General features: G+C 41.5%; 1 protein-coding gene across 1 annotated transcript in view; it reads right to left on the bottom strand.

Annotated features, from left to right (window-relative positions):
• Window positions 1-15,051, bottom strand: part of Lrrc36 (leucine rich repeat containing 36) — a 53,950-nt gene that overhangs the window by 28,820 nt on the left and 10,079 nt on the right. The window contains exons 2-5 of the mRNA XM_021220220.1: window positions 10,326-10,453; window positions 8,291-8,483; window positions 7,407-7,503; window positions 3,875-3,963 (exon numbers count right to left, since the gene is read on the bottom strand). Of these exons, the coding sequence (XP_021075879.1) occupies window positions 3,875-3,963; window positions 7,407-7,503; window positions 8,291-8,483; window positions 10,326-10,453 (507 nt within the window). The remainder of the gene's footprint in view (window positions 1-3,874; window positions 3,964-7,406; window positions 7,504-8,290; window positions 8,484-10,325; window positions 10,454-15,051) is intronic.

Below are 15,051 nucleotides of genomic sequence, written 5' to 3'. Positions count from 1 at the left end.
AAGGAAGGAAGGAAGGAAGGAAGGAAGGAAGAAAGAAAGAAAGAAAGAAAGAAAGAAAGAAAGAAAGAAAGAAAGAAAGAAAGAAAGAAAGAAAGATTAAAAGGGCTGATGAGATGGTTCAGTGGTTAGTACACATGTCATGCAAGCATAAGGGCCAGAGTTTGGATCCCTAGCACATACACAAGTATTGGTGGGCACAGCAGCTTGCCTGTGATCCTACTGGGGCAGGCAACTGGCAAGTTCTGGGTTCAAGTGAGAGATCCTACCTAATGAATATGCAAGATGGAAAGTGACCAAAGAGGACAGCTGACATCAACCTTTGGCTTGTTTTTATGCTCCTGCCCAAACATGTACACCCAAATACATGCAAACACATATACACACATTTATGCACATCACATGCAGAATGAAAAAAAAAATAGGTAGAGAATGATTGAGAAAGACCCATCAACGCCAAGCCTCTATACACATGTGCACACACAAACAAAATAGGCATTTGATTTTTAAAAAATCAGACGCATCTTTTTGTAGATTAATTTAAAAGGTTTTGCTAAATGAAAAGACGTTGAGGTGCATCATAAAGAAAAGGTGGCATTTGGTGCAAGCTTTTCAGAGGAATGGCATTAGTTTGCAGAGGAGAGACGGGAAGAACTACCCGAGGGAGGAGGGGAAGGTCCAGCTTCATTGGGGCAATGCACACTGTAGTGGGGGAGAAGGCTTTGGGGTAGGCTGAAGAAAGGCTGAGACCTGAGTCCTGGGGAACTCTGTATATTGGGTTAAGGAGTTTAAAATGAATGTAGTAGTTGGGTGGGAGCCATCAGATCTTTATGCAGGACTGTATAATTAATTATCTCAGCTGTGTTTTAAGAGAATTAATCTGGCATCAAAGTACAAAATGAATGGAAAAAAAAAAGCAGAGGAAGAACATTGGTGATATATAGGTCACACTTGGCATCTGCACTCTGCCACTTACTGCGTAAGCAGGGCAGATTATTTCACCTCTCTGGGTTTCAATTTCTTCACCTGTCAAACCGACTTCAAGGTTGTGTGGATTAGATGAGATCACAGACAGTCCCTGGGCCAGAATTTGTACTCCGTAAATATTAAGCAGAGCTGTTAAGCAGAGGCTATTAAGAGCTGGAAAGGAGGGCTCAGAGTCACACTGGAGGGTAAGAACTCAGAGGAGCGGCAGTGTCAAACGTGGTGCAGCTTCGTTGTTTGTTTTTGTCAACTTGACACAAGCTAAAGTCATCCGGGAAGAGGGAACGTCATCCAAGAAAATGGCTTGAAAATCTGAAAAGGGGGGCATTTTCTTTACCAATGATTGATGTGAGGGGGCCCAGCTCATCGTGGCATTGTGACCTCTGGGAAGATTGGTCCTAGGGTGAATACAGAGCAAGCTGAGCAGGCCATGGGAGCGAGCAAGTGAGCAGTGGTTCTCCCCCCCCCCCCCCGGGCTTTGCTTCAGGACCTGCTTACAGGTTTTCTGCCTTGCTTGACTAAGTTCCTGCTTGACGTTCCTCAGTGATGGACTGAGACTGGGACCTGGAAGGCAAAGGCATCCTTTCCTCTCCGAGTTGCTTTTGGTGGTGGTGTTTATCATAGCAATAGGAAGAAAAGCAGGACAACACCCATGTGATTCTGAGCCAGGATAATCGCAGAGTTGGGAAGAGTTCCATGAAGTACAAAGAGCTGTTCCGGCTCTGCTCTGGGGGGACATTTAGCTTGAGGGGCTGGAATGTTAAGCTGAGATGATTCAAGTTCGTTAGCCGAGTTGAGGGCCTGGTGCAGAAGAGACACTGGTACAGATGCCAAGCTAGACGGATATTTTTAATAAATGAGAGACTAGGAAACAAATAATAAATCTATTTACTTCATAAAGAAAACCGTGAAAATGGGTTAGATCAGCAAGAGCAAAGGGAGGTGAGAGAACAGGAGGCTAAAGATACAGCCTAAATTGCTTATTTCGAGGGTGTGAGAAGGGTGTCAAAGATTATGTGCTTAAGAGGACAGGACAAGAACCCAGAGCAGTGGACGTTGCCTGCTTATTCAAGAGCACGGCTTTGAAACCCTGAGTTGGTACAAGCTGTACTGTAGGAAAGCCTGAGGCACGTCCCTAGCATGGCAGAACCATATTAATCATATTGTATTACTAATGGTGCTTACTGGCCGTCCTCCCCAAGGACCTAAGCACAAACACAATTGGCAGTGGGAAGCAAGGCTCTTTAATGTCTCAAAGCAGCTAAATAAATTTTACATTAAAAAAAATTAGGGACCAGATGGTGCCTCAAAGAACCTTTGGAAATGGGGTTGTCTAGTGCAGGAGCTTTTTCCTCAACAGAAACTGTAAACTTGAAGACATTTTAGCTCATGGGGTGAAGTCTCACATAAACTAATGCTATAGTAATGAAGACTAATTCCAATTCAGCTCATACAAGGGCCAGTCAAACTGTGCTTCAAGGTACTTTTCCCATCTGGATATGGATATATAAATGTGTGTACCCAGAAAAAAACCTAGGCTATATCACCAACGTAGTCGCTGGGATTCTCTCTTGTGGGGAGACTCTGAGGAACCAGAGTGCTGCTCTTCACGCACTTCAGCACTTGCCAAAATAATTTCAAAATCGCATCTATTTGAAATATAAAAATGCTTTTAAATTCAAAACAAACAACCCATACTCCTCTTTTATATGCACTGAGACATCAAAGGGAAAAAGGGGAAAGGAAAATATCACCTTATTGTGGTTTATCAAGAAACTCTGTCAAAGTCATGTCCACATGAATCGATTAAAAAGTCAGGAAAATGAAGCATTGTATGTCAGCAACCGAAAACATTGAATATCTAAACTGCACAGTGAGTCTCTTGTTACTGGAGTTCTTTCTGGGACTTTGAACAGTCTACTGCTTCTTAGACTTTGTGTACAACTGAATAGGTCTTTTAAGGGGAATAGGCCTTGAAGCCAAATAAAGCTCTCTTAAGTGAAGGTCATCTGTTTAAGAATGGTGGGCTAATTCACAAGGGTGCATCAGATACAACAGAAAGCTTTCTCTGAGTCTGAGGCATGGCCACTAATGTGGTACAACCACCTTAATTGTACTGGAAAACCAACAGTGGTGTTTCTAAAGCCTTTGGAAAATGGGCTGTCTACTAAGGCAGTTTGCTCTCAATAGAGATTGTATACTTTAACTCATTGTATACTTTAAGTCATGAAGTTTTGTCTGTGCTAACCTACTAATGTTATGTTAGAAGAGGCAGTTAAGTTACAGACTGCAAACACAAGAGATTCTGCAGCTGGGAGGAGCTTGGTTGAGGAGCCTGGGAGGCTCAGGGTGTTCGCAGCAATGGATGCAGATGAGTCACCAGTCTCTAAGGAAATCAATTATCTCAATTATCGCCGCAATCAATGCCCAGGAGCCTCGGGGATGGGAGGTGTAATTTTAGGGAGTGCAAATGATGTAAGGTGATGTAAATGAAACTGAATTCTCTGAATATATATACAGCTTGTGCTTTGAAAGGTCTGGGGTTGTACTTTATAATAAATACATGGACCTCAAGCAGCTAGAAAGAGATTTTTTTGTTTGTTTGTTTGTTTTGAGACAGGGTTTCTCTGTATAACCCTGGCTGTCCTGGAACTCACTTTGTAGACCAGGCTGGCCTCGAACTCAGAAATCCTCCTGCCTCTGCCTCCCGAGTGCTGGGATTAAAGGCGTGCACCACCATGCCCGGCTGAGATTTTTATTTAAAGCAGCCAAAAAATATTAGACTGACTTTAAATTTGTGTTTTCAGTTACTTTGTCTTCATCCTACCCAAGACTGGCTATGACGGCAAAGGCAACCGATGTCTTGGTTATTATATACAGAGGCAATGCTGACCTGTTTCCATCCTGGTGTCAACCTCAGGACTGACATGTGATGCGGGACCCTCATCTGTCACACAGTTTTTCACTGTCTTCTCCCTAGAGCTGTCACACAGAAGGATTTATTGAAAACTCAAAAGAAAGCCTCTGAGACCACTGGTCTACGAAGCTTACAAAGTATTAGTTCTTCACTTCCCCCAAATGCTCTAGGACTAATAAAACTATGCTTTACAGATATCCCAGCGGGGGCACAGTGGTTAAGAGCACTGGCTGCTCTTCCAGAGGACCCAGGTTCAATTCCCAGCACCTACAAGGCAGCTCACAACTGCTTGTAACTCCAGTTCCAGGGCACCTGGCACCCTCATACAGACAGACATGCATGCAGGCCAAACACCAATGTACATAAAATACAAAAATGGTGGTGGCATTGAAGGTGGTAGCAATGACCCATGCATGCACATATGCCTTCAATCCCAGCACATGGGAGCTAGAGGCAGGCAGATCTCTGAGTTAGAGACCAACCTGGTGTAAAGAGCAAGTTCCAGGACAGCCAGGGCTACACAGAGAAACCCTATCTCTAAAAAACAAAGAAGTTTTAAAAGCACTTTCCTACCTTTTCATAGGTAGGAAAACTGGGAGACTTAAAAACTTTACCTAATACTGGGGAACTTATATGACACTGTAATACTGGACACAGAAGAACAATTTAACCTATGACTTAGTGATCACTTAATGGAACTTAGATTAATGATGGAATTTTTTACCTAAGTAGAAATTTTATTCAGTTATACATTGATTTATCTCTCTTATTCTGTTAAACAGGAAATTATACAATATTTAAAATAGGATTTAGCTTACTCTATATGCTATATATATTTTTATTAGAAATATTTCATTTGCTTATAGTAAGGTAAAATTTATTCTATGTAAATTAACCTTAATAAATTATATATATATATGGAACTAAGGGAAAAAATAGAAAATTATGGGTGCTTCTGAAGGTTATACCATAAAACAAAAATCATAACAAAGATAGCTAAAATCACTTGGAAAAAAAGATGGCAGCCCAGCAGGTATTGGTTTCATTTATTCGTTATTTTATTACTGTTATTATTGTTGCATGTGTGTATAATGTGTATGGATGAGCAGGTATGTGACTATATGTGTGTGGAGGTTAAAAGACAACTCTGTGAAGCGGCTTCTCTCCCCCCATCTTTCTTCAGTTTTCCAAGACAGGGTTTCTCTGTGTATTGCTGGCTGTCCTAGAACTAGCTCGGTAGACAAGGCTGGCCTTGAACTCAGAGATCTGCCTGCCTTTGCCTTCCCCCTCCTCCTGTCTTTATATGGGTTCCAGAGATGGAACCCAGGTCACCAGACTTACATAGCAAGCACCTTTAGGCCTGCTAAGCACCATTTTTGTCATTGAACACATTAATGTTTTTAGCAACATCTATATATCAGGCATTGCTGTAGGCACTACAGATACTACAGTAAACAAGGTCCTTGTTCTCAGGAGTTTATATTCTAGAGATGGGAAGAAAAGGAACAGATAAACAATGCGGGGGCTGTAGGAATACCTCAGTGGTAGAGGACTTGTCTAACGTGCCAAGGGATCTGGGCTTGATCCTCAATGCCACAAAGGGAAAGAAAGCAAAAGGTAAATAGATAAAAGACATATACTGAGGAATAGAAAGATGATGTGGAGATATGTTCATGATGTCTTGTTAAATGCTACACATGTAGGAAACAAACTACCATAAAGCCATATATGCAGGCTGGTGAGATGGCTCAGTGGGTAAGAGCACCCGACTGCTCTTCTGAAGGTCCAGAGTTCAAATCCCAGCAACCACATGGTGGCTCACAACCATCCGTAACAAGATCTGACTTCCTCTTCTGGAGTGTCTGAAGACAGCTACAGTGTACTTACATATAATAAATAAATAAATCTTTTAAAAAAAAAGCCATATATGCATGTGTACAGGTACTGCACACACGATCCATGTACTGGTAACACACATACATATATAATAAAAGTAGGGTATTGTGTGTGTGTGTGTGTGTGTGTGTGTGTGTCTCCATCAGATGTCTTCCTCGAGTGTTCTCCATCACATTGCTTTAGACTTAGGCCTTCTATGGAGCCCCAGAGCACCATAGAAGCTCTTATTTGGCTAGGCTGGCCGGCCATTCAGACCCCAGGTCTTGTCTTTGCCTCTCTAGCACTGGGGTTCACCCATATGCTGCTATACATGTTATTTATTTATTTATTGATTGATTGATTGTTGTTGTTGTTGTTGTTGTAGTTGATGATGTGGATTCTGGGGCTCCAAACTAATGTCCTCGTGTTTGTGAGAGCAAATGCTTTTCCTGACTGAGTCACTTCCTCAGTCCTAGAGAGATATAACTAGCATTTATTTCCGGGTGGTGAATAATACACTAGACAAAATGAGCAGACTAATAAGTATACTCATGTGTATTTAGAATACACAGAAGAGTGTTATAAATAGCTCAGTATCAATAGCTAAAGTATAGAGTGGTTTTGACTTTTTTGAATTATTTACACTGTGAGCAATTAGTTTTAGAAACTAATGAAGCTAATTTAAAAATTTCAAATTACATTTATTTGCTCCTGAGTGGATTCGTTTCTGTGATATGTGTGTTCATGTGTGTTACACATACGTGTACAGGGGTCAGAAGACAACTTGTAGGAGTCAGTTCTTCCGTCCTACCATGTGAGCCCCAGGGACTGACCTCAGATTAGGTGGTCAGGGTCTTTGCCCAGCAAACTGTCTCAGCAGCCCTAATGAGGCTAACTTTTTTTTTCCATTGTTGTTATTGTTATTTGGGGTTTTTGTTTTGTTTTGTTTTTTGAGACAGGGTTTCTCTGTGTATACCTGGCTATCCTGGAAACTCACTCTGTAGAGCAGGCTGGCCTCGAATTCAGAGATCCACCTACCTCTGCCTCCCGAGCCCTGGTAATAAGAGCGTGCTCTACCACTGCCCAGCAAGGCTGTCTTAAAAGCATGTGTTCAGTGTAGAAGGTACGTTTTCCTTTGACAGGATTTTATAGCAAGAAATTCAAAACTCTGCCATTCAGATATCTGAGAGCTTCAAGGTCTCTTTATTCTTTGTTTTGGAGTTTTTTGATCTGTTAGAAATTTGCCAAAGCAATACAACAGCCTTGCCTATGGTCATGCAATCCTAGTTCAATGCAAACAGACTGCGTGCTAAGGATAACTCTGCCAAGATAGGGTAGGTAAGAATTCACAGCGTGAGAGATCTTATAGTGTCCCGTTGCTAAACCGTGGCAATAATGATGGGAAATTTATAACAACCATAGCCAAAGGAAACTCTGCAGGCCAGAAAGGAGGGCTTAGTTCTCGTCCCTATAGACCTGTTTTTAAACAGACAGTTTTATTTTGGATCTGAGAGTTCTGCTGGAAAACAAGGAAAGCAAACTAGAAATCCCCTTGAACTAAACTGAAGAGAGAGAGAGAGAGAGAGAGAGAGAGAGAGAGAGAGAGAGAGAGAGAGAGAGAGAGTTTTCCTACCTTTTTTCCACCTCTAAGAGAAAATTTTCACTGTTGCCCAACTGACTGAAATGTAGCTTGGCTGCTTTCCTCTCGCTGTCACGGACGGCACGGTCATCTGGAGGTGAAAGCCACGGCATAAGCATATTTCTTTTATTTCTTTTTCAAAGTCAGAAACCCATGTTTGCAGAGGAAAAACTGAAGCCCAGAACTCAACGCATGCATTAGAGACAGGTCACAACACAATTCTATTATGTTGTCACTAGAGCAAGCAGTAACTCAGTTGTCACAGCAACCACTGCCACCGGCTCACCTGCTCCTTCAGGAAAGCGGAGCTGGGACAGCGAACAAATACATAGTAAGGCTCAGTGTCACATTTCTTCCCCCCCAAAAAAACAATTTTTAACTTAGTTTCCCAACAATAGCCTTTCCAGGACCATACGAGATTAAATTGTATAGTGACAAGAAATATATATTAAACAAGGAAATTATGTAGAAATACAGAGCAGCTCATTCTAAGGAATGGGTTTCATTTGTTGTTTTGTTCCTTGGCAACTAACTCTCAGTGATTTGTATTGGGCTCCTATTACTATTATGGTTAATAGAGCTGGGCCCCTGGGGAAGTAAGGCTCAACTTGGGGATTTTATGTTGAGGAGGAAGCAGTGGAGAAACCATCAGCTGAAGAAAATAAAGCTGGAAGTAACTGATAGAATCACAGATGGTCGTTCCCTAAACAATAGAAGTACTGCTCATACATCCTGCCAACACAAAGCGTTACATAAATATTTACTGATAAACAAATGTCTCCTGCCGGTGCACACTTCGGTCTACTGTGCAAAAAGGTTTAGAGGCAGCTGAGTTCAGTAAGATTCTGGGGAGGAGTGGAAGGGGAGGCGGGTCTCACCCAGTTTTTCCAGTGTTTGCAGCGTGTACACGGCAAAGAGCCGATAATCTGTATCTTTCCTTACAACAGGATTGAGTCTCAAATCTAGTTCTTTGAGGAAGGGTAAGGGCTGTAGTCGGGACACCTCCACTAAGGAAGGAATGTTGTTATAATATAAGTTCAGATCTTGGAGTGAGCATAAATACTGGATTCCCTGAAAAAAAAAAAAGCACATTAGGAACAATACATTGCTGATCCTCATAAATAGAACATGTGTCTTTCTCTCTGTTGCTCTCTGTGTGTCTCTATCTCTCTCTTTGTCTTTCTGTCTGTGTCGGGGGGGGCGGGAGTTTGAGCATGTGTGTGTGTGTGTGTGTGTGTGTGTGTGTGTGTGTAGTGTGTATTTGTTCTCTATCTCTGTCTCTCTGTCTCTGTCTCTCTCTATGTGTGTGTGTGTGTGTGTGGTGTGTATTTGTTCTGTGTGTCTGTTCTCTATCTCTGTGTGTGTGTGTGTGTGTGTGTGTGTGGTGTGTATTTGTTCTGTGTGTCTGTTCTCTATCTCTGTCTGTCTCTGTCTGTTTGTCTGTTTGTCTGTCTGTCTCTGTGTGTGTGTGTGTGTGTGTGTGTGTGTGTGTAGACCAAAGGATGATTTAAGAGTCTCCTTCAATTGCTCACTACCTTATTTTTGTTGTTTGTTTTGAGACAGGGTCCCACCGTCTAGCCCTGCCTGTCCTGTAACTCACTATGTAGACCAGGTTGACCTCAAAGTCACAGAGATCCTCCTGCCTCCTAACTGCTAGGATTAATAGCATGTGCCACTACACCAAACACCATTTTATTTTTTGAGATAGAGTCTGGTCACCGAACCTGTAGTTCACTGATTGGCTGGCCAGCAAGCCTCGGGGATCAGACCATCTTTGCTTTCCCAGAACTTGAATTTCATGAGCTGAAATCTAGAATAAAAACCTTGTGCAGGCCTTGTGCAGCAAGCGCTTTTCCAACTTCCTCCTACACCTTTTCCGACCTTCTTCCTACTCCTTGTATTGCCCTCTGCTCTCCTGACCTGAATACTTTTTTTCCATTGAGATCATCAATTCCTGATCTTTCTAGAAAAAAAAAATCCACAGTGACAACATTGCAAGTATTGTTCAATGTGTACTGTGCATAGCTACCACCAGATTCTCCTGGGTACATTCTGAGCCCACCTAGTCTTCCTGTTAGAATGGGGACTAAGAATCTGTATGTTTACAAGTCAGAAACTTAGTGTTTTCTAATGCATTGAAATGTGTACTATTGCCTTTGGCAATGCAAGTTTCATATGGTTTCCCCTGATGTGTATATGTATATGTATAGGTATAGGTATAGTTATAGGTATAGGTATATGTATAAAGACCGGGCTGTCCTTTAACTAAGAGATCTGCCTGCCTCTACCTCTCAAGTGCTGGAAACTAAAGGGATTTGCCACCATCCCCTGGCTTTACCTAATATTTTATAAGAAAAAAAATTTAAGCATAAAGGTGAAAGAATTTACAGAAAGTAATAAAATGTAGTTGGGGAACCTGTAAAAAGATCCTCTACTTCCCAGGTTGACATTTTCTATCTATTTTTTGTTTGTTTTTGGTTTTTTTGTTTTGTTTTGTTTTTTCAAGACAGGGTTTCTCTGTATAGCCCTGGCTGTCCTGGAACTCACTTTGTAGACCAGGCTGGCCTCGAACCCAGAAATCTGCCTGCCTCTGCCTCCCGAGTGCTGGGATTAAAGGTGTGCACCACCACCTCCCAGCAACATTTTCTATCTTTATTTATTTATTTATTTATTTACTATATGTAAGTACGCTGTAGCTGTCCTCAGACACCCCAGAAGAGGGAGTCAGATCTCGTTAAGGATGGTTGAGAGCCACCATGTGGTTGCTGGGATTTGAACTCTGCACCTTTGGAAGAGCAGTCGGGTGCTCTTACCCACTGAGCCATCTCACCAGCCCCGACATTTTCTATCTTATTTCTTCTCATGAGACTATAAATTGAGTTAATCTGGCTGATCATGGAATAAGGAACCTACCTTTAGACTACTGATCAAATTCCTTGATAAATCTAAGGATCGGAGACTTTTAAAATTTCTGAAGGCATCACCAATAGAGTGGATTTTTCCTGCATAAGATCCCTGCAATGAGAGAGACTCCACCAATTCTGAAAAGAGATCAGTGGATGCTTTATCATTTCCTGCTGGATGAACAGTAGTCAGCTCCCCATCCTCCCGTGGGACTCTGAAAGGTCCTCCACAAACAGCTAGTAACATCAGATCTTTTGCCTTATTTGTCTGTTGAGCAGGGGTACCTGTCCATTTGGGAAAAAAATAACAATTGGCTGAAGATTAAATTATTATTTTTTTAAAAATCCACTTACAAATAGCAATATTAAAAATATTTTTTAAAAATAGCAGTGTGGTCAAAGACACTGATATGAATTGCAGGGCAATGGCTCTTGGGGTCCCTGATCACCTGGAAGCTGTGGTGCAGGACCCTAAACGCTCTCGAAACAAAATGTACGGATCCCTTCGGAGTTTTGATGCTTTGGTCTGCGTAGTTTAGTTTTATTTTGAGGCTGGGTCTTACTAGACAGCCCAGGCTGTTCTCAAGCGCTCAGTCGTCTTCTGTATGTTTCCTGGATGCTGGGATTACAGGCACAAGCCAACCACACTTCCTAAACAAAATTTGAAAAGTACTTTGCACTGCTAGAATTCAGCTCTTTAGAAAACATTCTCAGAATTTTCCCAGGATATACACTATAGTATACGGTGCAAGATGTCAACTTCAAAGATGTTTGAAGATTCAAGCAAGCAAGCAAGATGAAGCTGCCGAGGGTTCCTCACATGAAGCTAGAGTGAAGCCACCTAAAGAACACACATGGGTACAAAGAACGAAGCACAATGCCTGTGACCGGCACTTGTCGTTTAACCTCCTGGTGCACAGGTTTCCTACCTGCTAAGGAAAGGAAGTAATATACTTAACTCATAAGATGTAAGAATTAAATTAATGTATATATAAAGTTTACAATAGTGCCCATGGGTTCAGCTTGGTGGCACAGCATTTGCCAAGAACCCTGTCCCCAAAGTGTACATGGCCCATGAGTGATATCAAAGTATTAATTAATGTTTTGTGCAATAATCACAAAGAACCAAGTATTTTTTCAGAGTCTTACATGGAGAATCTTTAAGATATGGACGGGGCTACTGGAAAAATAGCTCAGCAGTTAAGAGTACTGGCTACTTTTCCAGAGGACCCTATTTGGTTCCCAGCACCCACATGGTGGCTCACAATCATTAGCAAGTCCAGTGCCCATGGATCCAATTCTGATCTCTGCAGGCACCAGGCATGTAAACGGTGCACTTGCAAACGTGAAGGCAAAACAGTTACATGCATAAAGTAAAATACACCCAAAAATCATATTGAGAGGAGCAAAGAGGGAAAGTACAATCGTGTGTGCCTCTGTGTGGTCTGTGTATGTACGATTACGTAAAGTCAACTAGACTCCCAAGGTGACAGAAGAGATGAGTCTCAAATTTGCTAATACAAACTAGCAGATTTGGTAAGCCAAACTGAAAATAGCCACCAAAACTGGAAGGGGGTTCTACATGATCCAACTTGTAGGTGAATGCCAGAGAACTTAATTCAAATAAAAATTTAAAGTGCTGGAGCTGTTTGGGTCGCATCATTTGTTGTTGTTGTTGTTGTTGTTGTTGTTGTTGTAGTGGTGGTGGTGGTGGTGGTGCAGGGTCTCACTCTATAGCCCAGGCTGGCTTCAATCTCAGAGATCCACCTGCCTCTGCCTCTGCCTCCTGAGTGCTAGGAAGAAAAGTGTGAGCCACCCTGCTCAGCTCTCAGAAGCTTTTAAAAGCCATAAGCTGGAGATCTCGCTCAAGACAAGAGCCATACTTTAGAGAAGTTGGTTATTAGCAGAATCTAGATAGAAAACCTCAGAGGTGATGGCTGCAGGTGAATGTGACGGTGCAGACCCGGGTCTGGGAGGGAAGGAGACAAACAGTGGACCTTGGGCTGCCTGAGGGCCTGGTTCTCTGCACTTTCTGAACGCAACACGAGGGAACTCCACAGCCTCCAGCTGTGTTCGGACTGTTCTGACTCACCCTTTCCCCAGAAGCACCAGAAACCTTACTGCATGCAAACAAAGCCACAAAACCAAGCGAATGAACGAACGAACGAATAAGTAAATAAGTAAATAAATAGATAGATAGATAGATAGATAGATAGATAGATAGATAGATAGATAGATGGTTACATTGGACTTTTTAAAGAAAAAGCAGAGCACAGAAACATCCATAAGACATGAAAGTCCTCTGAAGAGATCCCCCCTCCAAACAATGGGAGACATCTTTACAAAGCAACAGGTCTTAAAATGTGATCCCCTGACCCCTAAGGTCCGTGAGACATGTCCACAAGGTGGAAATACTTTCCTTAAAAATTATTTTTGTGCCGGGCGTGGTGGCGCACGCCTTTAATCCCAGCACTCGGGAAGCAGAGGCAGGTGGATTTCTGAGTTCGAGGCCAGCCTGGTCTACAGAGTGAGTTCCAGGACAGCCAGGGCTATACAGAGAAACCCTGTCTCGAAAAAACAAAACAACAAAAAAAATTTTGTAACAATCTGAAAACATGAATTGCCTTTTGTACTGTGTTGATTTTGCACTTACAGTACAAAAGAAACTATCCATTGACCCTTTAGGGTGATGTGTTTCTCCTCCGGTATATGCTGAAGAAAGCAGATGCATAGGCGCATATGGGAAAATGTGGTATAACCGAGTGGCAAGCTCCACTAGACACTTATTTTTTATTGCATTTCATTTATTTAGTGTGTGTATAAGTGTGTGTGTGTGTGTGTGTGTGTGTATGGTTGTGCACATGCTACAGTGCACATGTGGCAGTCAGAGGACATCTTGAAGAATCAAGAGGGGTAGGATTATAGGTGTGTGATACCATACCTGACAGTAAACATTGTTTTAATAATAAAGTAAGCCTGTCATCTCAGGAAAGCAACTAATAGTCACTGCTGTCTGTGATAACATTTTACATGTATATTTATTATATACATACACACATCATATATATATATATATATATATATATATATATATATATATATATACACACACATACACACACACACAATTTGGGTGTGTATGTGCAGATGAAGCTCAGTGGTAGAACAAAGGTTTAGCATGCACATAGTTCTAGGTTTGATACCTAACACTCTATTTCTTCAAAATAGAATTCTGAGACAAGTCTACCTGTCCACCGTGAATTGGATGCTTCCCAAACACTTAGGTTTTCCAATGAGATTAGTTGGAAGTACTTCAGATCTGGACTAGAGGCAAGGCTCAGCAGTCAAGAGCACTTGTCCTTCTTGCATGGGACCTGGGTTTGAGTCCCAGCACCCACATAACCATCTGCTGTTTCTATTTCTAGGCTATATCCAACACCCTCTTCTGACTTCTGCTGGCATGAAGCACATACAGACATGCAGGCAAAACACTAATACACATAACTATATCTTTAGAAAAAGATCTGATGTTTTTTTCTGTTTGTCGTGGATTAAATAAGAATGACCTCCACAGACTCATACATTTGAATGCTTCGTCAACAGGGAGTGGCACTATTTGAAAGGATTAGGAGGTATGGCCTTGTTGGAGGAAGTGTGTCATTAGTGTTTCAAAAATCCATCCTAGGCCCAGAGTCTCTTTGGGATCAGGATGTAGCTCTCAGTTACAGCTTCAGTGTCGTGTGAGCAGCCAGGATAATGATGGACAAAACCTTTGAAACTATGAGCAAGTCCCCAATTAAATGCTTTCTTTTGTAAGAGTTGTCTTGGTCATGGTGTCCCTTCACAGCTATAAAGCAGTGATTAAGACAATGTTGTATGAAGATTATCTGTCAGTATTTAGAAGAACTACATAACTCAGGGCATCAATATTTCCACATGACTAGTGCATGATGTTTTGGAATCACACATGGGTAAAAGAGCCAAGATGGACCAATGGATTTCACTACCAAAGTGAAAAGGGACAGTTATACAATTTCGGATTCCACACACAACTAAAAGTCAAGAAACTACAAATTCCCCAGTTTTCATGTTTTATCAGAGAAGGAAAATATCCATAATCTTCATAAAGGCTATGAAAATATTCCTCCCTCTTGTAACTATGCACTGTACCATGCCAAGTTCCTAAAATAGACATTTAAACAAAACAACATCATATCAAAACAGAATGTACAATGAAGCAAGTAAGAGAATAAGGCTGTCTTGCATTAAACCAAATATTAAAGAAAAATTTGAGAATATATATGTATATATACATACATAAATATACATATACATATATACATACACACACACATCTAATTCTCTCTTTGAATTTTTTATTTTGGAAGGCAGATGCTTTTGACCAAAATATTAAATTAAGGGATTAAAGAGATCAGTCAGTCATTAAAAACATGTATTCATGAGAAGAAAAAAAAAAAAGGCGTGGAGGCTAGTACATGCTGTCCCAGTACAGGGTTGGTGGACACAGAAGACCCTTGGGGCTTGCAAGCTGGATGGTCTATCTGAATGGGCAAGACTCGAGTTCAGGGCAAGGCCCTGTCTCAAAGGGACAAGTACTTGAGGGAGACACCCTTTGTCAATGTCTGGTCTCCACACACACGCAAGCACACATAAAAAAGAGAGAGAGAAATATGAAAACAAGAATGAGAAAAAATAACAATAATTAATAAATTCTA

This window comes from Mus pahari, chromosome 20, assembly GCF_900095145.1.
Source record: "Mus pahari chromosome 20, PAHARI_EIJ_v1.1, whole genome shotgun sequence".
Classification (NCBI taxonomy): Eukaryota; Metazoa; Chordata; class Mammalia; order Rodentia; family Muridae; genus Mus; species Mus pahari.
This window is presented reverse-complemented; position numbering and strand designations above follow the sequence as displayed.